Source organism: Bos mutus, chromosome 21, assembly GCF_027580195.1.
Source record: "Bos mutus isolate GX-2022 chromosome 21, NWIPB_WYAK_1.1, whole genome shotgun sequence".
Lineage (NCBI taxonomy): Eukaryota > Metazoa > Chordata > Mammalia > Artiodactyla > Bovidae > Bos > Bos mutus.
This window is the reverse complement of record NC_091637.1, coordinates 55,394,147-55,419,932: the sequence shown is the minus strand read 5'-3', so window position 1 is coordinate 55,419,932 and position 25,786 is coordinate 55,394,147. Positions and strand designations below refer to the sequence as shown.

Sequence of the window (25,786 nt, the reverse complement as noted above, 5' to 3'; positions counted from 1 at the left end):
GAGATGAAAGCCTTGGGTGAGAGACAGCTGCAGAGAAAATGCTTCTTAAGTATTTTGGGCCAGAACTTGTCTTTAAACTGGACTTGGTTGATTCCACCTTAAACACAATTTATACCTCTCCAGGCGGAGAGGTATAAATCTAGTCTTAAAATTTGTTCTTTGTGAAGACATACAGATGGCCAACCGGCACAAGAAAAGATGCTCACATTGCTAATTAGAGAGATGCAAACAAACACCGGTGAGATATACCACCTTGCACCAATCAGAATGGCCATCAAAAAATCTACAAACAATGCTGGGGAGGGTGTGGAGAAAAGGGAATCCTGCTACATGGTTGGTGGAAATGTAAATTGGTGCAGCCGCTACTGAAGACAATACGGAGGTTCTTCCCAAAAAAAGGTAAAAATGGAGTTGCCATATGATCCTGCAATCCCACTCCTGGGCATGTAACTGGAGAAAACTATAATTGGAAAGGATATGCACCCTAGTATTCATTGCAGCACTGTCTACAATAGCCAAGACATGGAAACAGCTTGTTCATAGAAGGGAAATGAAGGTAAGTCCAACAGAAAGACAAACACCATATGATATCACTTACATATGGAATCTGAAATAGGACACAAATGAACTTTTCCGTGAAGCGGATTAATAGAACAGACTTGTGGTTGCCAAGGGAGAGCAGGGATGGGCTAGGAGTGGGGGGTTAGCAGATGCTAACTGTTACATATGAAATAAGTGAACAGCAAGGTCCTACAGTATAGCACAGGGAACTATATTCACCCTATGATTAAATCATGATGGAAAGGAACATGATAAAGTGTGTGTGTATGTATATATTTATATAATTGAACACTTGGTCTAATACCCTGAGTCTTATGATACTGTGATACTGCCAGGGGAAAAACAGATATGTGCAAGTTTGCTTGTTCTGAGAAGTAAATTGATAGTTTGAAGATGGAGAAGTTTGGTAATTCCTGTATTAAACAAAAATATAAGATTTTCTGAAGGTGAATCACAATTTGGGGATGTACTTGGTTAATGAATCACCCCTAATGTTTTCAAACTTTTATCAGTAAATTCTTATTTTAGCCAGGTTTTATTTATAATGCTAATTTGCATGTTTTACCGTTTCTCAATACTGGTGAATATCAGAGATTTAATCCCAGATCATCTGGCTTCACATTGTGCTATTTCACTACCTTTGCTGCTCGGGAGTTTGTTAGATCTCTGTTACCATCCAGTACTCATTCTTCAGTTGATTGTGTCTGTCTTGTTAAAAGTAAGCATGTATGACGTGAGCATTTCTTGGGTTATAGGCTATTATATTTAAATTCGTATTGTTTTAAAGGAATATTTCCTGTACTGAAGTTGTATGCGCATCAGACCTTCAAAAAGGAAATGTGTGTGTATGTAAGGGAATAATACAGTGTTGCTGCTTTGCAGTTACATAATGGAATGTGTGTTTTTTCTCCCCTCTTTCCTAGGTTCTCTACTTTTAGAATCCAAAATAAATCCAAATACTGCATACCAGAAACAACAGGTAAAATTTTGAAGATGTTGTGCTTTTTTTTTTTTTTGATGTTGTGCTTTATCTTGAATATTATCCTCGGTTTGGTGATTAAATGAAAATTTACCATCTGATTCCTTACAGTGAAAAATTGGAGCAGATTACATGTTTTGCCTAATTCCAAAATACAGTTCCAGATATTTGACCAGCCGAGCCTTATTTCTCACAAGTTACATCTAAAATACCACAGTTTTCTCTTCTAAAGAGAATTTAAAAAGTCACCACTGGTGGAATAATCAGCTCCTTTCTTTGCTGCTGTGAATGCTAGTAGTGTAGGAGGAACATTCATATCTCTGTACAGCAACTTAGTATAAATATGAATTTGATTTCTTACATAGCCTGAGCAGGACCTTATAATGATGTAACAGTTTTTAAAGAACTTTCAGTTTGAATAAACTTTCTTGTACCCTTCTGGTGCAAGAGATATCTGAAAGTAAATCTCTCAATGCCTACAAGCACTATCACCAAAATTGTTATTTATTCAAAATATACACAGATAATACTGAGTTCTCTACAAAGCCACTGAAATTATTATCAGTCTTCTCATTGCTCTGAAGGTGCAGATATAAAATAACTTTAAAAATATTACTAACACATTTATATAAATGAATTATAAAGTGCTTTTTCATTGACCATTAAAATACTATTAGAGGGAAGTTTTACTTTGCACATTAGATGATGCCTAAAGGTTGTGACTTGCTTGAGGTCACACATAATATATAGGAAATTTGATATTTACTCCTAAATTTATTTAATGATGTTTTATTTGTCCACAAGCATTGGTACAATATGAAATATTCTCTTGATGGTTTAATGGTCTATTAACACTATTTGTTGTTCTTAAGAAAACTTTCAGGTTCTATTGGAATGGCTGGAGGCTACAGTATTTGGTTTTGATGTTCAGTACTTAAATTCACATTTTGAGGTTTCAGTCAGCTGAACAGTAAAAGCATATCCTTAGAAAAGACTGAATCTGTTTTGAGGATGAATGAACAAATCCATATGTTTTAACCTATAGGTTGTTGGATGATAAGCAAGATGATTTGGTGAAAATTAGGCTCTTCAAGGAAAACAGAGGAGCAGTTCCTAAAAATTTTCAAACTTAAAAATTTGTCAAATGGGTCATTAAGGGCATATTTCTAGCTGTGCCCTGATTATGTCTCCAGGTGATTCTGAATATACGCTGTAGCAGAACAGTTGCTTCTAGTTGTATTAAACTCATTACTAATGTAGTGGTTTTAGACTTCTTCCAATGAATCTTATGTTATTACCAGTTTTCAAAACAGTATGTATTGTCTCATTTAAAGACAAACTGAGGCTCAGGGAGGCCACCCAACTGACTAATTTACACTGTAATGTAAATTATTTTGAGTTTGAATAGCTACTCAGTCACTGTGGAACAGATTGCTTGCCTGGGATCTCTAGAAGTTCTTGAAGGTAATAAAAAGGGCTCTTTGAGTTCTTTTAAAAATTCTGAGTAAGACTTGTAGATTTATCCTGTTAGTAATGCTGCACAACCCAGTCAGAGGATCATTTATTTACTTCTGGCTGGCATCACTTTAGTTTAGTAAGAGATTATTGGCCTCATGATTGATAGTTAAATGATTGAATAGAATTTATATGAAGTTTAGCAGATAGATTTTTGAACATGGGATCTGTTTGTGTATAATAAAGTGTCCTTGCCAAGGTAGCAAAAAGTATAAGAAATAATAGATCCTTTAAGATACCTTAAAATACAGTTAGGTTTCCTCTTCAATATGGGAATCTTAATCATTCCAATCAGATGCTCAACTCACCTTGGCTTGGCTTTTTTCAGTTACTTATTAATCAGTTTGAATTATTTTTCTTTATATAGTCAGTAAGTTTGAAAGGGCTTCCCTGTTGGCTCAGATGGTAAAGAATCCACCTGCAATGCAGGAGACCCACGTTCAATCCCTGGGTCAGGAAGATTCCCTGGAGAAGGGAATGGCAACCCACTGCAGCATTTATGCCTGGAGAATTCCATGGACACGGGAGCCTGGTGGGCTACAGTCTGGGGGATTGCAAAGAGTCAGACACAACTAAGCGACTAACGCAAGCTTGAAAGGATATCTTAAATCCCATAAATATTATACCATGCATATTGTAGAATACATACTGTACTACAGCAAATGTAAAGTGGTCTTGGCATTGTGGTTGTAGTGTCTTGCTGAGATGGTATCTTTAGTAAAAACTGTTTATTAAACTTACTGTCATAAAAAAGTCAGTATGAAAAATAAAGAGGGTGCTAGGAGCTTCTTGCTTCCCGAATGTTGGTAAAAGTTAAAAAAAACCTCTGACCAGATAAATGCTCACATATTACAAATTTAACTAATAATTTCAAGGATGTTACGGGCCTCGAGTGCCCCAGTAAAGAACACCGGATACTGACAATGAGGAGGAGGAACTGTTTATTTTATTAATCCCATCCTCCTAACATACCCTTGTCATTAAAATACTCAAGACTTTCTCTTTGGGCGTTTTGACTAGAGCATAAAATGTGACAATGTGCAAGCAAACTGACATAATTTTAGTTTGTATCTTTTGGTACATTTGGATGGTGTGTGCAGTTGTAGTGGCTTTCATATATGGGTTCAGCTTTTCCTTAAGGAGAACATTGTTTTCATTTTATAGACTGGATAAAGTGAAGTGTAAAAGAACATTGGAAATGACTAATATCAGTGTTGCAAAAAGCAGAAATGAGTACTGTTCTCATTTCCCTATTTTGTTCGTTTGCTTTTTACTTTAAAGTAGTTTGTGATAATATAGGTTAATCATTCAGACTTCTTTTTTTCTCTTAAGGACACTTTGATTGTGTGGTCTGAAGCAGAAAATTATGACTTGGCCCTCAGCTTTCAAGAAAAAGCTGGATGTGATGAAATTTGGGAGAAGATATGTCAGGTAATTTAGAAAATCAACATGCTTTCATTTTAAGCATTTTGTTTTTTGCTGTGCTTTAAGCTGATACCTCATACTTTAAAATGCATAGAGACACATCATATAGATTAGTACTGTCTGTGAAAACTTGATTTATAGAAAAGCACAATTTATTGACACCAGTATACCCAGTCCAGACCTTTGCTGAACTCCAGAGTTTTATATTCACCTGCCTTTCAGAGCTGTCCTCCATGAATGCTACTAGCATCTCAAATTCAGTAGTCTAAAACTGAGCTTAATCTCACTGAGATTTGTTCATTTTCCTATCTCTCTCATCTTAGTAAATGCCATTCAGTTGCTGAAGTCAGAAACAAGTTTATCCTTCCTTCATCCTCTCTGTCCATTCAGTCCTTAAACTCTTAAGTCTTCAATGCATTCATTTATCTTCATTTTCACTGCTGTTGGTTTACTAAGCTACCATCATTTCTTGCTTGGTTTATTGCATTCATCCCAGATCTACCCAGCTAGAGTATCTTTTTTAAAATGGAAGTCTGATCATCTTTGTTCAGTAACTTCTTGTGACTCTCGACTCTCTCTTCAGTCTCATCATTTTTGTTCTTGGTTGATTCCAGAATTCCTTAGTGGTTCTTGTACCTGAGTCTAGTGGTAACATCTCCACAATCTTTTGTGAATGGTCATTGATAATGCACTCTAGTGGCTCAAGCCGTTTTTTCTTATTAAAGATTCATATAGACCATTATATCCTAAGGACACTTTTTCTATCCTCACGTTTATTTTATCTGGAGAAGAAATAATTTTCAGCAGATTCTTTAATTCATTGGTTCTCAAGGTGTGATTCTTAAACCAGTAGAATGAGCATAACCTGGGATCTGATAGAAATGCAAATTATGAGACCTCTATCCCAGATCTGCTGAATTAGAAACTCTATGAGTAGGTACCAGTTTTAATAAGCCTTCTGGATCAGATTTTCTCTGTTTAAAGGGCAAGGTAGTAAGTATTTTAGGCTTTGTGGACTACACTGTTTAACTACTGTTTAGCTACTCAGTTCTGCTGTTGTACTGAGAAAGTAGTCATAGACAAACAAATGGATGTCGTTCTCTTACCAGTAAAATTTTATTAACAGGTGGTGGACCAAGTTTGGCAGTTGTCTGTCAGTGCCTGCTTCAGGTGACTGGTGAACCATGACATTTGAGAGCCACTGCCTTAATAGACTATAGAAGCCTGTGTTCTTGAGACACAGATTTTCCTTAACTTGCAAAGTTTATTTCTGCTATATCGTTCTACTCAGTTGTGTTTCATAAATTAACCTGTTTAGTTGTTGCTTTCCTTCTCTTAACAGGTGAAAAACTAACATATATGTATTTATGCCTTCTTCATGTTTTCTTTGCTTTCTGCCCCATACAGTTGTTTCTACAGCATATTCCTCTAGATTTTGTCATTTGGAGTTCTCCGGTAGAAACAGATGAAATTAATGAGTTCAGGGTGGTGCTGAAAGTATCTGTTATTCACACAAATCTTGTTTCCTCTTCACTTTTCTGACATGAACAGCCCCACCCTGCACACAGTCTTTTATTAGGCTAGTATTTAACTCAGTCCTGGACTCAGTCTGTTACTGTCAGGCCTGGGTCTTTAAAATTCTCAGACCTTTATTATGCTTTTCCTTAGTCTGTAACACCATAAATTCTTCATTGTCTCTTGGGACACTAGTAGTACTTACATACTTTTCTCTGTAGTAACATTCCTGGGAATCCTGCCTACTTTGTTGTTCTTTTCTGATATAGTTACATAGTTCATGTTCAAAATGTCATTTCCCAATGACTTATGACCCTGACTGCACATCTTTTATGGTCTTCACATTCTCATTTTCTTTATATCCAGATTGACTTCTGAGATTTATCCTTTCTCCAGGAAAGCTCTTTCTTCTAGCTTAGCCTCGTTTCCTTTTAAAATTTTCATTCTCATATTGCTTCTGTTCTGAAAGCAAGACTGAAACATACTTGTCAAATATTTAAGAGTTTCACTTTGTTTCCCTAAGCAGATCAGATTCCTAAACACAGGCCTTTTGGATTACCTGTTCAGTCTTCATATTTGCGAGTTCACTCAAGAAGATACCATTTTCAATACATTTACAGTCTTTCATCCCTTTTCATTTGATTTTGTAATCAAATGCCTACCATGTTTCTATAGGTAAAGCCATAGCTTGAATATTAGGAGTCTAAAGCTGTGGTGAGATCTTATGTAATTTCAAAAATCCAGAGCCAACTTGAGACCATGCCAGGTACAAGCTGTGAATGTGCCTGGCCTCCTTTTAGTGGTTCTGCCCACTGGATTAAGGTCAAGATGGTGTCACCTTGCAGCATATTTCAAGACTTAGTTCAGGTCTTCTTCCCTTCTGATATTCATCAACATCTCTTAACCATTCTAAGCAGTTTAAGTTTGTTGGTCATTTCATATGAGGCCTATTTTTTCCATTCCTTTACCTTTCAGTTTGGCCTTTTGAGCTGGTTTAATGCCAGTGTCAGATTATAGGGCCAAGAGAGCAAAACTCATTTCATTCTGAAATATGTCTTTGACCTTTTATAAAAAGTTTCTTTTACCTTAAATTATATTTAATTGTGAAGACTTATAAGTTAATTTTTTATGAGTAGAGTCCCCTACACTGACATAAGGTTGGGATTTATGACAAACTTTAGAGCTTCTAGGGGATCATGAAAGGTAAAGGTCTGGATGTGTAGAAAGAAAAACTTAATGGTTTGGTTACTTAACTATAAGCGGGTATTCTTAGGGCATAGCTCTACTACATATAGGTTGCAGTTACTTTTTGTGTGGTTTTATTTTTATGTGGGTGCAGTTTCCAGCTCAGTTTTTCTTAATCATATTTTTGGGCTACCAACCAGCATTTATACCAAATCAGTGACCCACTTTGGTCCAAAGCCAGTTTGTACATGCTCTTTTCCTTTGGTTTCTAAATTAACTGATATTAAATATTTTTCTTATTGCTTACAGTGATACATATTTTCTATGGTCACAGCATTTGTTAGAATTTTACTTAAACTTTGAAGAGTTTAATGGATGTACCATAGCATAATGCTAGGAATGTTTCTGGAATTTGCCCTGGCCTGTTGATGAATGGGTGTTTTACCATCAGGCCTCTTTATTATGGGTCTGCAGGGCACTCTTAAGTCACAGTCACCGATACTTTAGTGGATGAATGTTTCCATTGTTGATAAACCTTGTATTTATGAGGAAGCTCATTACATTTCTGAACTTTGAACTTCCTTCTTTAAAATTAAAAGTGTGTATTATTTATAGAAATGTGCTTAGAAAAGCAGGCATTTGTGTCAAGTTTGAAGAAAGTTCTAATCTTGAAAATCATGATTACAGTTTTGTTGTACGTTTCTTATATCTAAGAATATCATTTAGATTTGCTTTGATTATACTTCTTCAGCTATTACAAATATTGTTTAATAGGTTCAAGGAAAGGACCCATCAGTGGACATCACTCAGGACCTTGTAGATGAGTCTGAAGAGGAGCGTTTCGATGATATGTCATCACCAGGTTTAGAATTGCCATCTTGTGAATTAAGTCGTCTTGAGGAAATTGCAGAACTTGTGGCGTCATCCTTACCTTCTCCCCTGCGTCGTGAAAAACTTGCACTAGCACTGGAAAATGAGGGCTATATTAAAAAGCTCTTAGAGCTTTTCCACGTGTGTGAGGATTTGGAAAATATTGAAGGACTGCACCACTTGTATGAAATTATCAAAGGCATCTTCCTCTTGAATCGAACTGCTCTTTTTGAAGTTATGTTCTCTGAGGAATGTATCATGGACGTCATTGGATGCTTAGAATATGATCCTGCTTTATCACAACCACGAAAACATAGGGAATTTCTAACAAAAACAGCCAAGTTTAAAGAAGTGATTCCCATATCAGATCCTGAGTTGAAACAAAAAATTCATCAGACATACAGAGTTCAGTATATACAAGATATGGTTCTCCCTACCCCTTCAGTCTTTGAAGAAAATATGTTATCAACACTTCACTCCTTTATTTTTTTCAATAAGGTAGAAATTGTTGGTATGTTACAGGTGAGTTAGATCATTCTTTTTTTTTTTTTCTCTGCTTAAAAAAAATGCCCGTTGCCTTCAGCAAAAATTTTCTGTTCCTTTAGGCACATAAGTTGAATTTTATTTTTTGTCTAAAGGTATTTACTTTGGTGATATTGCAAGAGATTATAATATGTAATACTGCGGAACACAGAAGGTTGTGTTTGGATTAGGGATGATAAAGGTGATTTTTTTTAAAATCTAGCTCAAAGAAATTATAGAGAAAGGATCTTAATGAAACAATTGAATGTAGAATTTTAGGGATATTAAACTATCAATTAGGCATAAAACCGAATAGATTGGAACAGGAAAGAAAAAAATAGAAGCCAAAAAATATGTCATTAAATATAGAATACAAATTCTATAAAATATGGAGAACTCCGGGGTAATTATTTATTAAAGGTCTAGCTTTAGGGTCAAGAGAATATAGCAGAGGTTGGCAAGTTACAGCTGCATGCTTTTGTAATGATGAGAGTGTGGGGAGGTTAGACTTGCACTTGAGTTTCAGCTCTGCCTGTTACTTAATAACTGTGTGACTTGGGCAACTTTCTTAATCTCTTAAAAGCTTCAGCTTCCTAATCTTAAGGTTGGTGATATTAGTATCTACCCTATAAGGTCATCTGAAGATTAAATAAGATGCATGCATGTAAAGCATTGAACATGATACAAGACTCTTGAGTATTATTTTAAATATCTGTTAATCGCCTATTAAACGTAAACTCCAAATTTTCTTTTTATAGTATGCCCAGTCTCTCAAGTGTGGTGTGTTAGGGTGCTTGCATCAGAATTACCTAGGATACATCCTGGATTCTGCAGAAAACACACAATCCAGATCTCTGAGCTGGCTCGTAATCTACATTTGTAGCAGCCCCAAAGTCAGAGAATCTTCTCAGTAAATTATCTCATGGTGCGTGAATTAGTCTAGTCCAACTGAAATATGTCTTCATAGTGCCAAGATTTGTGAGTTGCACACCTCTTGTGTGCTTTGTTCCTACCCAGAATATTGTAACAGTAACATATATGTGATGTGATTTGAAAGCTATAAGACCTTACCCCAGATCTATAAATAAAATAATTATTTGGAACCTGGATTTGTTATATTAAAAAATGAAGCAAATAAATGTCAGCAAGAGCTGCTTGGTAGCATATGTTATGAATAAAACTGTAAATATAATTTTTGTCTTTTCCTTTTTAGAAAACTATATTTTCAGTGATCCTGGTTTTGTCACTATATATATATATATATATATATGTGTAATATATACGTACACACACACACACGAATTCAAATAGAAAGGTCAATTTTACCAAAACTGCTTTTCTGAAGCTAGTGATAAGTCCAGTTCGTGTTGACTAATTTGACCTATTTTTCATTCATTTAAGACAAATAATACAGGCAGTATAATTTGGTAACTACAGTAGTATTCTTCTACATAGTGTATTGTGATTGGTAATGGAAGAAGGAGGGTTCTGGTACTAATGTTCATTTGTTCTTGGCTAAGGAACTAGTTTTTGCCAGCCACCTAACAGATCCTTTGTTCTGGTGTAGTTTTGATTCCTGGTTTCCCTGGATAGTCCCAAATGCTATTGGTCCTTTTATTTAGCTCCACATGGTTCTCGTTTGTTTGTTTCACAGGGATCCATCACTTGTCTTTCTTGGTCTTCAGACCGGTAAAATGCCAGTTTTACTCATTAAGTATAAATAATTTCAAGTTAAGTTTTGTTTCCTTACAGTATGCTCTGTAAAATGCTGACTGCCAGTGCTGTAGTCCTTCTGTTCTCTTGTTGCTGAGCATTTATATCCAAAGTGCTGCTGTGAAGAAAGAAGAGTTTTACAAATATTTTGACAGGGAGTAATTAAAGCAGGTTCTTATCCACCTTGTACATGGTCATAAGCCTTACATTGACTGGTTATATTCTTTGTAATACTGTGGAGCATTCTTAATTCTCTATACTTCACAGCAGTGCAGAGATTGTTTTTTAATCATTAGATTTTTAATTGGGATATATTATATCCGAGGTGGATCTTAATATTGGATGCCATTTGAGGTATGGCTTATGTATTGTAAAAGTAAAGGTGGGAATAACTAATTTAGTATCACAAAATGTTTCTTGAGCGCTTACAGTAGTGAATATGGGGTTTATAAACGAATGGGAAATAACTCATATGCATAACTGTAGGGCATGTATTATTGAATTTACTTCTAGTTGATGTGGTAGTATGGAATTAAAATTTTAACTAAAAATAGTGGCAGAAAATATTGAACAGGCAGTCAGGAAGGCTCTGCCCACCTCCCTGCTAACTGATTGGGCTTTGGATAAATTTCTTAATCATGTCTCAATTATAAAATAAAGAGGTAAGAATAAGACAACATATGTTATTTCCAAGTTCTGTACTTTTAACTTTTACATGCTCAGATTAGTATCCTGTAGAGTATCATTTGACTCATTTTCAGAATAATTTGATTATGTGTTAAATTATTGTGTATGTGGAAATCTTTAAATAATGTTTTTTTAAAAGTTCTGAATTTAGCTTTTTAAGTAATTGAATCATTTCTATTGTTAAAATGTGAAGGAAGTTTTATCTTCATTTGAGAGGTTATAGGACCTTAACTTCGAAGGTTAAGGTTATGAAACCCTATGAAAACGATGAGTGTAGAAACCGTGTTTGTTTTTGTAAATAAAGTTCTATCTAAACACAGCCAAACTCATTCACTGACATTGCCTATGGCCGCTTCCTACGATAACAGCAGAATTGAGTAGCTGTGGTAGAGAATGCAAAGCCTAAAATATTTATAATGTGGCCCTTAGGAAATAGAGCCGTGCCGAAATACAAAGGATATCCTTATAAATGCCCAATTTATCCTTTATAGGTTTTTTACTTTTCTTTTAAAAAACAGCATTGCCAATACCATCTCCCCTTTTCTAGTTATACAATTTATATCTTCTATAATAGTATCTTAAAAGTATAGTCTTATTATTAGCATAATTAAATTTATCCTTTGATTTCACAGGAAGATGAAAAATTTCTGACAGATTTATTTGCACAACTAACAGATGAAGCAACAGATGAGGAAAAAAGACAAGAGTTGGTAAGAAATCTGATATTATGAAGGGCGTGAAGCTAAAACAACATACCTTTTATAATTACTTACCCTTTTTCTTAATTTCAGGTTAACTTTTTAAAAGAATTTTGTGCATTCTCCCAAACGCTACAACCTCAAAACAGAGATGCTTTTTTCAAGACTTTGTCAAACATGGGTATATTACCAGCTTTAGAAGTCATCCTTGTAAGTTTATTTCTCCTTATACTTAATTGCCATTATATTTTTAAGCCACAAAATACTGTATTTTTTTATGTAACATGCAACTATTTGATTATAGCCAATATTTAATATAAGTTGTGTGTTACATAAAGTTAAAAAGCTATAAAGTCCTAGTATTAGATAGCCTGTAACACAGTACTGAAAGGATACTCACAGGAATTTTCCATATTTTTAATAATTTGTTAACTTTGCAGCCTATTCATTGAAATGTTAAAGTAGAAAAATAAACAGGAATAGAAAGTATAACTATCCACAGAAAAAGAACTTTACATATGGCAGAATTTCCTTGACCTCCCTTTTTTCATTATTATTTGTTAGATTTTGGATTTATATAGGTGCAAGTTCCATGTTTTTATTATTATAGGAGAAATAAGTGTTTTTTTTATCTGCAGGGCATGGATGATACACAGGTGCGAAGTGCTGCTACTGATATATTCTCATACTTGGTTGAATATAATCCATCCATGGTACGAGAGTTTGTCATGCAGGAGGCACAACAGAATGATGATGTAAGTAAGAAGTTAACAGAGCAAAAAATAACCAACAAGGTAAATATTATTTGCACTAACAGTAAGTATACATGGGGAGCTATAACTATATTTATTACTCATTCTTAAAGATTTAAATAATTAATGTTTGAGAAAAGTATAGCCATAATATCATGACTTATTCTTCTCCTAAATTGACTCCTGTTTCAGTCTATAAATTGTCCTACAGCAGTTATTTGATAATGCTCAACTTAAATTTCTTTAAAGGTTTTTGAGATGAAGTTTCTTAATTCTGAAATTAACCTGCTGTGTTGTGTTGTTTAAATCATTTAGTCAATAAATCATTCTTCTCTTTGTGGAATTATGAATAATTTCCCTAGGAAAACATTGGCTTTGTTAGGGAGAGAGTCTCAAAATCAACAAGAATGATGAGGAATGCACACACACCCCACCTCCATCCCCTGTAACACCCGTCAGTTTCAGAGTCAGTGAGAGTGTATCCTGGTGATGCGAAAGGTGCTTCCAGAGTCTGTGGTACATGGCGTATCTGGAAGCACTGAGTGTGTGTGCTCTGTTTTCAGATAATTAAACCAATGATCATGAGTTTTTATTTCCTCCTTCCCCTATAAAATCTTGAAAGTACTTTGTTACTTAAAAATAATATACTGCCCTGAATTCCTTCTTAAGGGATGAGGTAAAAAAGATACCTCTTAGAAAAAATATATATGCAGAATTGCACCCTGTCGTATTTTTACAAAATAGAAAATACTTTTTACTTTTTAAAAAGATCTTAATGTGTTGTGATGTCAAAATGAAGTGGAATGCCTAGAAACTCGTATATTTAATAATTTTAAAAGAAGATTATAACGTCAGGGTAGGTGCAGGAAGTGCCAGATTGAACTGTTGAATATTATGTTATATTTGCTTTTATAAAATAGTCCTATCTTAAAAACCTAAATAAACATACAGGTGTTTTTTTTTAAGGACTATTGTTAGCCCTGTAAGCCACTAGTTGAACACACATCGATGTACTTTATTTATGTGCTGTAATTTTCTTGATTCCCAGTCCTGATCATCATTTTCATATACTGTCTGCATTTTCTCCTTGTCTGTCCTACTACTGCATATATAGGCATGAGTGGAGATTTTTTCACTGAATCCCTCAGTTTTTATTTACTCCTTGAGCCACGAAAACCAATCATAGTAGAGGATCAGGAAAACAGTCAATTTTCTACGTCATTTGGAATATCTATATTTGTTCTCCTGTGTGCTCTCTAAATAACACAATCTTATTTCCTCCAATTTGAGACATTTAGGTATCAGCTATTTTTTCCTTAAATTTGTTTTAAATGGAAACTTTACATCATTTCCATAAATGGAGAACAGATACAGTTACTATTCGCCATAAATAGAAGGAATCTATAGCAGTGCAAGAACAATATTATAAATTCTAGCTAAACATTCTTTTAATCAAGGGGATTTAAAGATAATAGAAAAAGGAACTTTCTTTTCGTTTTGGTACTGTTTGTGTGATGTGCCTATACCATACTTAGGGAAACTGCTCACTATCCTATTAAGTCAGTCAAGTATTTGGTTTGCAGTTAACAAAATACAGGTGTAATACAGTAGCATGTGTCATAGTATGTGCTCTTTCCATTCTCTCCTATAATAAGTGATCCTTATTATGTGCATTTTTCTCAACAGGATATTTTGCTCATCAACCTCATCATAGAACATATGATTTGTGATACAGACCCTGAACTTGGAGGAGCAGTCCAGCTTATGGGCCTGCTTCGAACATTAGTTGATCCGGAAAACATGTTGGCTACTGCCAATGTAAGCCACGGGCATTTTTCACTTTTTCATGCTAGTATAATTTTTATTGCTGGTAGGAACCAGTGCAGTTAAAGTTCATGAAAGTGTTCTTGATTCCTTAGAAAACAGAAAAGACTGAATTTCTGGGTTTCTTCTACAAGCACTGTATGCATGTCCTTACTGCCCCCTTGCTGGCAAATACAACTGAAGACAAACCTAGCAAAGGTAAGATAATATAGGGTGGTAGTTGAGTTCTTTGTTCTTGAATTCTGAAACCCCAAAAGTTGGTGTTAATGTGTATTAGTTGCTCAGTCGTTTCCAACTCTTTGCGACCCCATGGACTGTATGTAGCCTGCCAGGTTCCTCTGTTCATGGAATTCTCCAGGCAAGAATACTGGAGTCGGGTAGCCATTCCCCTCTCCAGGGGATCTTCCCAACCCAGGGAACAAACCCAGGTCTGCTGCATTGCAGGCAGATCTGAGCCAACAGGAGGTCTAATAATATATTTTCAAAAGAGGTAATGTCAAGATAAGTTTCTTTTTTTTAAGTGTTATAATCAGAGGTAGTAGAACTCTGAAAGAAGATACCAGAGATAATTTGTTGCTCTCAGAGTTTTAAAACAATTTTTTTGTTAAAGCAATATTTGTGTTTAGTTTGTATTTACATATGTGAAACAAATGGAAGTAATTATTAGAGGATTGATTGTAAGTTATTTGTACTTCACATGTATAGCTAGAGCAAAGCTTGTCCTCAGTATTAAACTTTTTTTTTTTTTTTTTGGCATTAAGGATTATTCCAAGTTAGGATTATTTATTTCTGCATTTTATTACTTTAGCTTGTGTGTGTCTTGTGTGAGATTTAGAAAATAACAGTAGTTTTAGGGTCTACATTGAGAAATTCCTTATTGAAGCTTTGACAATAAGTAATTTTGTCATGTAAGTTAAATATGCTATATTGATAATTCATAATACCACTTAGAAAATAAATGTTAATTTACCCTTTTTTATGACTCTGAAAGTAAGTCTTAGGAACACAATATATAGTAGGTAAATCTTGAGGCTTCCTTCCAAACCTACATGTTCAGTTCATCAAACATTTATTGAGAGCCCTCTGTGGGAAAGGCACTGTGCTAATCTTCAGGGGTTAAATGAAGGAAATGAAAAAAACTGTGTGAAATACTTTTGGAGGCTTGCTGCCTGGTGAGGAAGATAAACCGGTGATTAGATTATAATGCAGTGTGGACTCAGTAATATGGAGTAAAAGGAGGCACAAATCAAGCACACGAATCAAAGGAGCAGAGAGAGCAGTTCATTAAAGCTGGATGATGTCTGGTAGGACCTCCTGTGATATCTGCATCCGCTGAGGAACATGGTAAGACATGGTAGAGCATTCTCATGCTTCGGAATAAAGCAGATCTAATAGATTTGTATCTCAGTTGCCTTACTAATAACATTTCACACCTGGGTCTTATGACACTAAGTCTTCAGAGTTGTTTAAATTAGATGTGAAAAATGGAAAGCACAGTTCTTAGCACATGGTAGGCATTCAGTAAATGTTAGTTTCCTTTTCCTTAATTTGAACATATTTGGGTTAATAGGAAGGATTTTATTTGATTGGAATTTGGGGGGAAAATGAATATAAGCCATTAAGTATAATTGTGTTTTGTTCAGATGATTTTCAGACTGCCCAGTTATTGGCATTGGTATTGGAATTGTTAACATTTTGTGTGGAGCACCATACCTACCACATAAAGAACTACATTATTAACAAGGACATCCTCCGGAGAGTGCTGGTTCTTATGGCCTCGAAGCATGCTTTCTTGGCATTGTGTAAGTGTTGCTTCTGCTGGATTACTTATTGTCTCTGTATTATTGTGGTATCTTTCAGTCTTGTTGCCTGAGAAGAAAAGATCACTGATTTCAGGAAACCTAGGTTCTAATACTAAACTATACTGACAATGTACTCTTGCCACATTTTGAGCGGTGATTTTCCTGATTCTTCTTTCTCAGTATACAATAAAGATATATTAAAGTATTACATTATTAAAATGACACCTTAAATCATTTTATTACCTTATTTATTTTTTACTTAGTATATATGGCATGACAGTCACAAATTAGACACTCTTGTGAGACTAGAATCTCACACTGCCATGAAGAATATATTCATAATTTGGAAAACATAGCTAATAGTACTAAGTTTCCAAAATGCGTTTTTTTCTAAGTTACAGACTGCCTAGCACAAATGTCTACAGATGGTCCATTCATTAATTCCACAAATGTTTTCCCCCTTGCTTTACTGAGACATATTTGACACCCAGCTGTAATATATTACACTGTGTTACCTCAGGTATTTTAGAGCAAGGGTAACAAACCACAGCTGTGGCCAAATCCAGTCCGTGGTCTGTTTTTGCACCACTTGTGAGCTGAAAAATAGTTTTATGTTTTTAAAGCATTGTTGAAATAAAGCTACAGAGACCATTTGTGCCCACAAAGCCTAGAATATGTATTCTGTAGACCTTTATGAGAAAGGTTTGTTAACTCTTAGAGCAACAAGTCTTTTTAACAAGGCTGTTTTAGTTATACGTTTTTCAAAAATTGACTTTCACTGTATTCATAAAACCCTAGTTTACTGAAATGAAACATGTTTCTGAATTATAAATAGATTAATCTAGCATGTTCTTGATCATGTAGCAGTCAGCTTTCTTTGGTAAGTTGACACACCAATTTTAGGGTACACTAGAGGTTCAGTAAGAGATGTTTGTTGGTAACTCTTTTGGCCTTTTGGTTTTTATGGGTAAGTTTGGTTTTGTTGGTATATAAAGGCATTGTAATCATCCACTAGTTAGAGGCCTGAACATAAACATGTTTTTGCTATCTTTTTTTACTTTCATTTTAAATTATTTTGCTTGGGAATTCCCTGGTGAATGGAATGGTTAGGGCTCCACACTTTCATTGCCAAGGGCACGGGTTCAATACCTGGTTGGGGAGTTAAGATCCCAAAAGCCATGTGGTATGGCCAAAAAAAAAAAAAGGTTTTGCTTAATTAATTTTTAAAACATCCTTAAGTTTAAAAACATGTTATAAGGATATTCCTGATGTTAACTTACCGTGTCAACATTTTATCTTTAAAACAGTATTAAACATAGAAAGTTGAATGAATTTTTCTTAGAAGGAAACCTATCAGGGTGACAGTTGTTACAGCTGAATTAGCTAGTGTGGATTCTGCAGTGTGTACTGAGAACACATGTGGTGCATATAAAGAAGGGCTTTTAAACTCATACTCATTTCCCTTATAAACCTACCACAGGAAAAGTGAGAGTCCCAAAGCAAGTTGAGAGGGAGTTAATAACAAACACCTCTGAATTGTTCTTTCACGTCTGGAAGGTCTTATTTGAGTGCGGGAAAGGGAGTTTGAGCAGATGGGAGAGAATGGAAAAACTGAATAAATAAATACATTAATTTTGTTTCAGTAAATTTAACACCTATTACCACGTTTTATTGATTCTAAGATATGTATTGATACTCATATCAAGTTGAGTCTTAAAATTAATGACATGTTATGATTGGTAGTTTTTTTGTTTTGTTTTCTTAATAGTAGAAAAGGTTTTTTGTAATCAGTGGCATCTTAGATTTGATGGAGTATGGTACATACCTGGTATTAGGATAAAGATGATTAAGACTTAGACTCAGCTGTCAAGTGGCTTAGAGTTCATTAGGAGGAGATAAAACCAAAACAACAGCAGCGTTATATCAAGGTGTTTTTGGATGTATAGTGAAAATGACTTATTCTACCTGAATGAGACAGACGAGGGAGATCTTGCAGAAATGAGTAAAGTAAGTTGTGTCTTGATCATGAGAGAGGGTGACATTCTTGGTTGAATACATAATTCAGATGAACAGAATGTTAAGTGTGATGTTTTAGCGGTTTGGTATAGGTGGGATATGTGAGTCTAGTGGAAGAGTGGCAGAAAAGGAAAGGCCTTTTCCTTAGCCCTTCCTCTTGTTATTTTGCTTAGAATACTGCAAAGAAAATGTCTCACAGTTTGATGAGAACTGTGAAGAGAACTGTGACTAATTAATGAGTCTGTATTACAGGAAACTAAGCATGCTCGCAAAAATCTAAGTTTTGTTTTATTAATATTTTCCAAACTAAGTTAGGCTGTCATTGATTAAACCTTACTCTTTCTCAAGTAATTCTCAGTGCGGCTCTCTCCAGGATTGAGAATGAGTAGCTTCTGAAAGAAGATGCCAGTCATTAGGAATGCATTCTTTAGAACTGTCTATATAGTAGGAATTTTTATCAAGAATTTCTAAAAGAATTAGCGTAAGTTTGAGATTTAAGGTGTTTTCAGTCTTAGAAAAGAGTACATTGAAATATTAAGTATGGTTTGTTTTTTAAGGGAAGTTTTATAAGTAAATTTAGATGCCCATTTGTAAAGACAAAAGATTGCTTAAATTTTGAGGACTTTGCATTTTTTATATCTGCTGGTTCTTAATTTTTTTCTTATATTTAAAGACAACATAAGTCTGTGGGTGAGAACAGCAATTGTTACCTAGTCCTTATACATTAGATATGTTTGTGTTGAGTATACACAAATATACACACCAGTTTTATCAGTCTTGGCCTTTTCCAGATTCTTGGATTTTACACTGTAGCTTTTTAGCTCATACCTTTATGATGTTTGATTGTTTTTATTTAAAGTATGAAAATCTATATGAAGAATGAAGTAAAACTTTTGTGGTAGATGATTCATTAGTATAACTAATGGTATCATTAGTTACATGTGAGGCAAAAAGTTTCACACTTATATATATAAGATCTCATGTTGTATAAGGTAAGATTTATTATTTCAGAGATGATTAACACTAAACATTAAGAGATCCCTGGCATGCTAATGAATGTTAGAGATGTGAGTGGAAGCCAAGTGCCACTTTTACATTGAAAATCCTATAGTTGTGCTAATTTGACTTATCCCAAAAGCTTTCTCTACTCTCCTTTGAGCAGCTTGACTTCATAGAACTCACTAGTAAATTTTTTAAAGTAAGTTTTTATTCAAGAACAAGAATAGTGTTTGGATATTTTTCATACAAGTTTCTTTTTGGGGAGAGGTATGGGTGGAAATAACACAACTCTTAATATAAATATATAAGGGCAAATGAGGAGCAAAACAAAAAAGCCCATTAGAATCACATTCTATCCACCTTAGCAGTTTTGAACAAAACTGCTGTTGAGGAGATGGCAGTGGCACCATCTGCATACTCTGTCTTAGTGAATTCTAGAAAGGGAGTTCTTTTCACTTACCCAGGAAATGCATGCAGACCACGGGGTTTAGCCAGTGTGTGTTATGGTAGGACACAAGTCTCCAAAAAGCCTGCAAAGCTGGAGTAACAATTTTTAAGATAATAGCACTTGCCTTATTTACTAAAAGCTTAAAATTTGGCCTATTAGCATGAGTTCTGATTTTTATTCTGACAAATGGAACTGCCTAAGTTCCTCTGTCAAGCAACATTTAAAAAAAAAAAAAGGCTCTCAAAACTCATTGTTAGGCTTTGACTTATTATCACAAAGAAAGATGCCGCTTATTGTTTAAAATGTTTTATTTCACCATGCTTTTGTATTTGAAACTATATAGTAGTTTAAAAATACTTTTAAACTATTTTGAACTCCCTGCCCAGTGTGTCTCTTTAGTAAGAGACACTCTTAAATAAGCTGGATTGTTAAGGCAGTTTATACTCAACTGTACCTAATTGGGCATTCACTTGTGGACCTCTTTTCTGCCAACTAAAGAAAAATTGAGCTGCTTTACTCCTCTGCCTTCCTACCCAGAAACCGTGTCAGCATGGTTGCCTGGCTACCTGCTCATGAAGGACTTGATTAATAACAAATTGGCAATTTAACGAGCCACTTCCATGATCTCCAAAGAAACCAAAATACAAACACAATATTTAATCTTGCCAACCGAAGACGATGTGACTGCATGAAGTGAGTATGCTTTTTTGAACTGTTTACAATAACTGGGGCATTAACTTACTGATAATTACGTTTAGGTGAAGAGGGCTTTGTTGAAGTCTAGCTGTCTGAGTATATTTGGATCTTGATGAATGGTGACTTAAGTAACTCCCCATACTTCAAGATGTAAATATACCTTTTAATCTGTAAGTTAAAGCCTAATTAATTGTAAAAAGGAAAACTAGGGAAAAAAAGCATACTCGCTGCAGCAAGCATAGAGGACCACATTTTAAAAGCATCCTCTAAATTGATTCCTAATCTATGGGAAGGCAAATTTGGGGTCCTACAGATTTCTGTGGGTTTATGGCATTTCTGCAAACACATCGAAATACAAACCAATGTAAACCCATTAACCCTGATTTAAAATAATAAGAGTGTCCAAAAATAAGATCAAATTATAGAGTGGATTGCCCTAATATTTCTTCTATTGTTCTGAAGGTAGATACAAAAGGTTACATTTGGAATTTTCTCATCTGCAGTAGTATGATAGGTTAATTCATTTATTAGCCCAATCTTATTTCTTACTTCAGATATAAAATACATCTTGGTAATTAGTAACTTAATTCCAGAATTTTTCTGGCTAAGACTTGCGTTCTATGATGACATACACTGCTTTTAGAATACATTTTTCTGATAACCCTTTTGTAATCTTTTAGGTTCTTACTTCTGGAAGCAGTAACTTATTACTGCATGAAGAACTATGTTTATTAAATAGTTTTGGTTTATTTTTTGTAATTCTAAAATACGAAAATATGGTATGTGATTTGAACAACAATACCTCTGTGTTTCAGGTGCTCTTCGTTTTAAGAGAAAGATCATTGGATTAAAAGATGAGTTTTACAACCGCTACATAATGAAAAGTTTTTTATTTGAACCAGTAGTCAAAGCATTTCTCAACAATGGATCCCGCTACAATCTGATGAACTCTGCTATAATAGAAATGTTTGAATTTATTAGAGTGGTAGGTTCTATGCTTTTTAGTTAGAATTTTGATTTTGTTTGAGAAAACCTAATAAGCATTATTGGTATTTTGGCTTTTTTGAGATTATATTTGGAGAGAATTTCTGAAAGGAAACCAATGTTACCAGAAGCTTACGAGAGATTCAATTCCAACTAAGAAAATAAAATAATCTCTCTCAGCAGCTATGAATCCTTTATAGAATAGTTTGAAAACTGATATAATAATGTCATGTTGGTCGTTTTAAGAAAGTGAAATTATAGTTGACTTAGTGTTTGGATGTGTTTTTATTTTGTTTTTGACTTTGAGGTTTTCTGGATTTTTCTTGACGTTTCTCCATGTTTCTTAAGAGCGAAAACTTGATTCTTTGATATAGTATGTTTGCAGTTCTCAAACACTGGTGTGTGTCTTAATTATCTGTGGCATGTTTTTTTAACACATTATGGTAAAATATACATAACAGAATTGGCCCTTTTAACCATTTTTAAAGGGTGCAGTTCAGTGGCATTAAGTGCATTCACATTGTTTTGCAGTCATCACCGCCATCCATCTCTAGCACTGTTTTGTAGTGTGATTTTAAAATATATTTGCTCAGCCCAGACTTAACTGAATGAGAATCATCTAGGGTGGAACCTGGGCATTTACTTTGGAAAGAGCCATGGATAATTATGAGGTGCACCAAAAGTTGGGGGATATGGAAGTAGCCACATTTTCATTTGTCCCTAAGATTGGATAATAATTTTATGAAATTACTATTCTGGGAGAGTTTATGAGTTCACTGCAGTTAAGCCTCATATTTTGCTAAATTAACATTTTCCCTATCATTTTGTATTATAATTCTTTTTATAGGAAGATATAAAGTCATTAACTGCTCATGTAGTTGAAAATTACTGGAAAGCACTGGAAGATGTAGATTATGTACAAACATTTAAAGGATTGAAACTGAGATTTGAACAACAAAGAGAAAGGCAAGATAATCCCAAACTTGACAGGTAGATTACCACATATTTGAACCTATTCAGGTTTATGGTGGCAGCTCTTTTTTGTTTGTGTATTATTTAGCTTGGCAAGGGAGGGGGAAATAAACAGAAGTTGTATTTTTCTCTAATGATCAATGTAAATGTTTTCCTGGCAGTGTTAGGTGGATATGACCTGTAGACCTATCTCAGGCATATATATCCAGTTAGACAATGCAAAAGAAAAAAAGCAAAACACTGATATGACAGTAAGGCTAATTTTTTGTGTCCAAAGTAAAATCAGATTATTAGTTTTTCTTTAATGTTACAAATTATTTTAATGAGGTTGTGTACCTTTTTCCAAAATACCTGAATTCACATACTTGTGGTATATTTTTAAATCCATAAATTAAGAGTTGTTAATTCCTAGTTTAATAACTGATCTGTAACAGTACAATTTTGATAATAGGGATTTTGATTCCACTAATTAACACTAGATATGGTAGAGTGTAGTGTTTTGTTCTGTGCTGGGTAAAATCTGTTTTGTTTTGTTCTTTTTCCCACAGCCTCTATGTCTGTGAATCTGTAATATTCCATTAATCTATTAAGACTGTAATTTGGGACAATATTTGAAGACTAAAAAAGTCCTTATAAGTCTGTTCATTTTACTCTTCTCTTTGCTCACAGTATGCGTTCCATTTTGAGGAATCATCGATATCGAAGAGATGCTAGAACACTAGAAGATGAAGAGGAGATGTGGTTCAACACAGATGAAGACGACATGGAAGATGGAGAAGCTGTAGTGTCTCCATCTGACAAAACTAAGAATGATGATGACATTATGGATCCAATAAGTAAATTCATGGAGAGGAAGAAATGTATGTTGAAAAGATGGGCAGAGAAAAATGAAGGCTTTCTCACTCTAGGTTTATCCTTTTTTTCTTGACAGTGATTAGTATCTACTTTGTGTCACAACAGATTTTAAAAGACTCTTGCTTTTATAGACTGTGGATTAAATAGCTCTGTTGTGAAGGTATAGACTAAATTTCCTTCATCTGACTTGTGTAAGATATTTCAGGAAGGGTAGAACAATGAAGGTTTCCTTCCTTTTCTGGATAAGGACGCCTAATATTTTGCTAAGCTTTGTTCACAAACCATTTCAGTGTTGCTCTCTTGCAAAGGAGTAAGCTAGTTAATTATTGTGTTTTAGTGCCACCTCATTTGGAGGTATTGTAAAAGATGAGTACGGGTGACAACTATTGACAATATTCTCATTTTTAGTAAAAGAAAGTGAGGAAAAGGAGGTGCTTCTGAAAACGAATCTTTCTGGTCGGCAGAGCCCAAGTTTCAAGCTTTCCCTCTCTAGTGGAACAAAGACCACCCTCTCCAGCCAGTCACCTGCAACAAATCTGCCTGGTTCTCCAGGATCACCTGGATCGCCAGGGTCTCCAGGCTCTCCTGGATCCATCCCTAAAAGTACATCTCAGACGGCAGCTATTACTACCAAGGTATGTTCCAGCTTTCTCAACACTAATTGTCATGGCTAGGACTCCTTTCAGTTACTGTCTTTTGGAACTGATTTTAACATTTGTGAACTAGAGAAGAATTCTCCCACCAGGAGCTGAAAGATTTCTGAAAGTTTTTACAACCCATATAGAAGTTTGAATATATTCTTATTTTGGCTGTTCACATTTTAGAACCTTAGGCTCATACTTGTATATGTCAAAACATTTACAGAAAGTTTACTATATTTTATCAATTTTCCCAATTAATACCCAGGTAAAGACTTCGTGGGGAGAAGATAATTTAAATATCTGGACATGCCTTTTTTTTTTTTTTTAAAGCAAGGTTTATAAAAAGCAATTAACTGTCTACTATCACAAACATTTCATTTAGGAAGGATCAAAATTTTACCACCAAAATACGAGACAAACATAATCTCTGAATAAAAACCAATTTTTTTGGCCACCTTATGTTTCCCTGGACTAAGCTAACACAGTGGCATTTGGGATTCATTGATGTACAACAGGTCTGATGTGAGTCACAGTGGTTTCTGGTGAAGGAGCAGGGCCTGGATGAAATGAGAAAGGAACAGGGCAGAATCACTTTCCTAGCTTCTGAGAGCCTGTCTACCCTTATTTCTAGTGGTCTGTTTATTTTCTGTGGTTTTAATTTTGATACTGTTGAGACTGTGTTAAAAAATTTTAATGCATTAAGTCTTAAAACTTAAATTTTGAATTTTAAATTCAGTACTTAGTATTGATCTCCCGAGTGGTTTGCAAGGATCACGTGAAAGTGTTAAGTTTATCAGTTGTGTCTGACTCTTTGTAATTCATGGACTATATAGCCTACCAGGTTCCTCTGTCCATGGGATTCTCCAGGCAAGAATACTGGAGTGGGTTGCCATTCCCCTCTCCAGGGGATCTTTCCAACCTAGGGATCGCGCCTGGGTCTCCTGTATTGCAGGCAGATTTCTTTACCATCTGAGCCACCAGGGAAATCCCATCAGCTGCTTAAAAATTTATCATGGAAAACTTGGGAAATATGTAATAAATTTCAGCTCCATACAGTCTCACCTCCCAGAAATAACCAGTTTGTATATTGGGGTGGGGGGATGTCCTTTACTCAGACTTAAAACACAAGTATTAAAAAACGTAGTCTTTTCTTGAAATAATCCTTATTTTTGAACAGGGAGGCCTCGTGGGTCTGGTAGATTACCCTGACGATGATGAAGAGGACGATGAGGATGATGACAAGGAAGACACTCTGCCGTTGTCAAAGAAAGCAAAGTTTGAGTCATAATAGTGGCAACTGCCTGTGATCAGGACCTGTCAAGAAAACTGGTTCTCTACCCCTCCCCACTACAACATCGACAACAAAGCAGTGGTTTCTTGTGAATGACTGACACACCCATCAGCTCGCACACTTGACTTCTGCTCATCAAGTGCCAATTCAGTGGAGCAGGAGGAGGGGATGTTACGCATTTAGGGGAAGGACTTACGCCTTTGAGCTCTCCAGCTTGGACCACACATTGCCCTTTTCTCAGGGAAGGAAATGGAAACAAAAAGCCAACAGGGCAGGGGTTTTGTAAGTGGAACTCTGGTTTGACTGGTCAGTTGCTACAATCAGAATATGCTTTCTCGGACCATGTTTGAGACTCAGAAGAATAGGCTTTTCTGCCATAATTCTTCACTAGTTAAGAATGCCAGCAGTTTCTTTGTATAAAGAGACCTGCCTTTAAAATCATACATTCTGAACATTTTAGTCAAGTTACAACAGGTTTGGAAAACTTCTTTGGGGGAGGGGCGAATATAAAGTTTCCTCTTTTTTATCTGTTCCCTTTGCCCTTCAAACTGCAGATTTTTTTAAGTGGGGATTTGTCCCTACTTGATTAAAGATTGAGTGGAATTCTAGATGTGGTCATTTGTGTCATAATTTTTTGTTTCATTTTGTTTTTGATTTTTTTTTCTTCTTCTCTGAGTGTATGCTTAGTTGTTGAGTATATATATTTGGGACCATTAAAATTTTTTTTGATGTAATATAACCTAACGTTGTGCTGGTACCTGTTTTACCATGTGTAATTTTTGTTCTACATTTCTTAATTTGTTTAGAGTTTTATGAAAGATGGTATAGTTTTTATT

The 25,786-nt window shown here is 34.9% G+C and overlaps 1 protein-coding gene across 2 annotated transcripts in view; it reads left to right on the top strand.

Annotated features, from left to right (window-relative positions):
* Positions 1 to 25,558, top strand: part of PPP4R3A (protein phosphatase 4 regulatory subunit 3A) — a 34,719-nt gene extending 9,161 nt beyond the window's left edge. The window contains exons 2-15 of one of the 2 annotated variants that reach the window (XM_005892614.2): positions 1,485 to 1,540; positions 4,388 to 4,486; positions 7,955 to 8,572; positions 11,605 to 11,682; positions 11,764 to 11,880; positions 12,309 to 12,425; positions 14,109 to 14,240; positions 14,342 to 14,444; positions 15,890 to 16,048; positions 21,023 to 21,192; positions 22,039 to 22,181; positions 22,833 to 23,023; positions 23,427 to 23,653; positions 24,837 to 25,558. In XM_005892614.2, the coding sequence (XP_005892676.1) occupies positions 1,485 to 1,540; positions 4,388 to 4,486; positions 7,955 to 8,572; positions 11,605 to 11,682; positions 11,764 to 11,880; positions 12,309 to 12,425; positions 14,109 to 14,240; positions 14,342 to 14,444; positions 15,890 to 16,048; positions 21,023 to 21,192; positions 22,039 to 22,181; positions 22,833 to 23,023; positions 23,427 to 23,653; positions 24,837 to 24,947 (2,321 nt within the window). In that variant the 3' untranslated portion in view covers positions 24,948 to 25,558. Of the gene's footprint in view, positions 1 to 1,484; positions 1,541 to 4,387; positions 4,487 to 7,954; positions 8,573 to 11,604; positions 11,683 to 11,763; positions 11,881 to 12,308; positions 12,465 to 14,108; positions 14,241 to 14,341; positions 14,445 to 15,889; positions 16,049 to 21,022; positions 21,193 to 22,038; positions 22,182 to 22,832; positions 23,024 to 23,426; positions 23,654 to 24,836 lie in introns of both variants that reach the window. The other variant, XM_005892613.2, reaches the window with a different exon arrangement.
* The last annotated feature ends 228 nt before the right edge of the window (positions 25,559 to 25,786 follow it).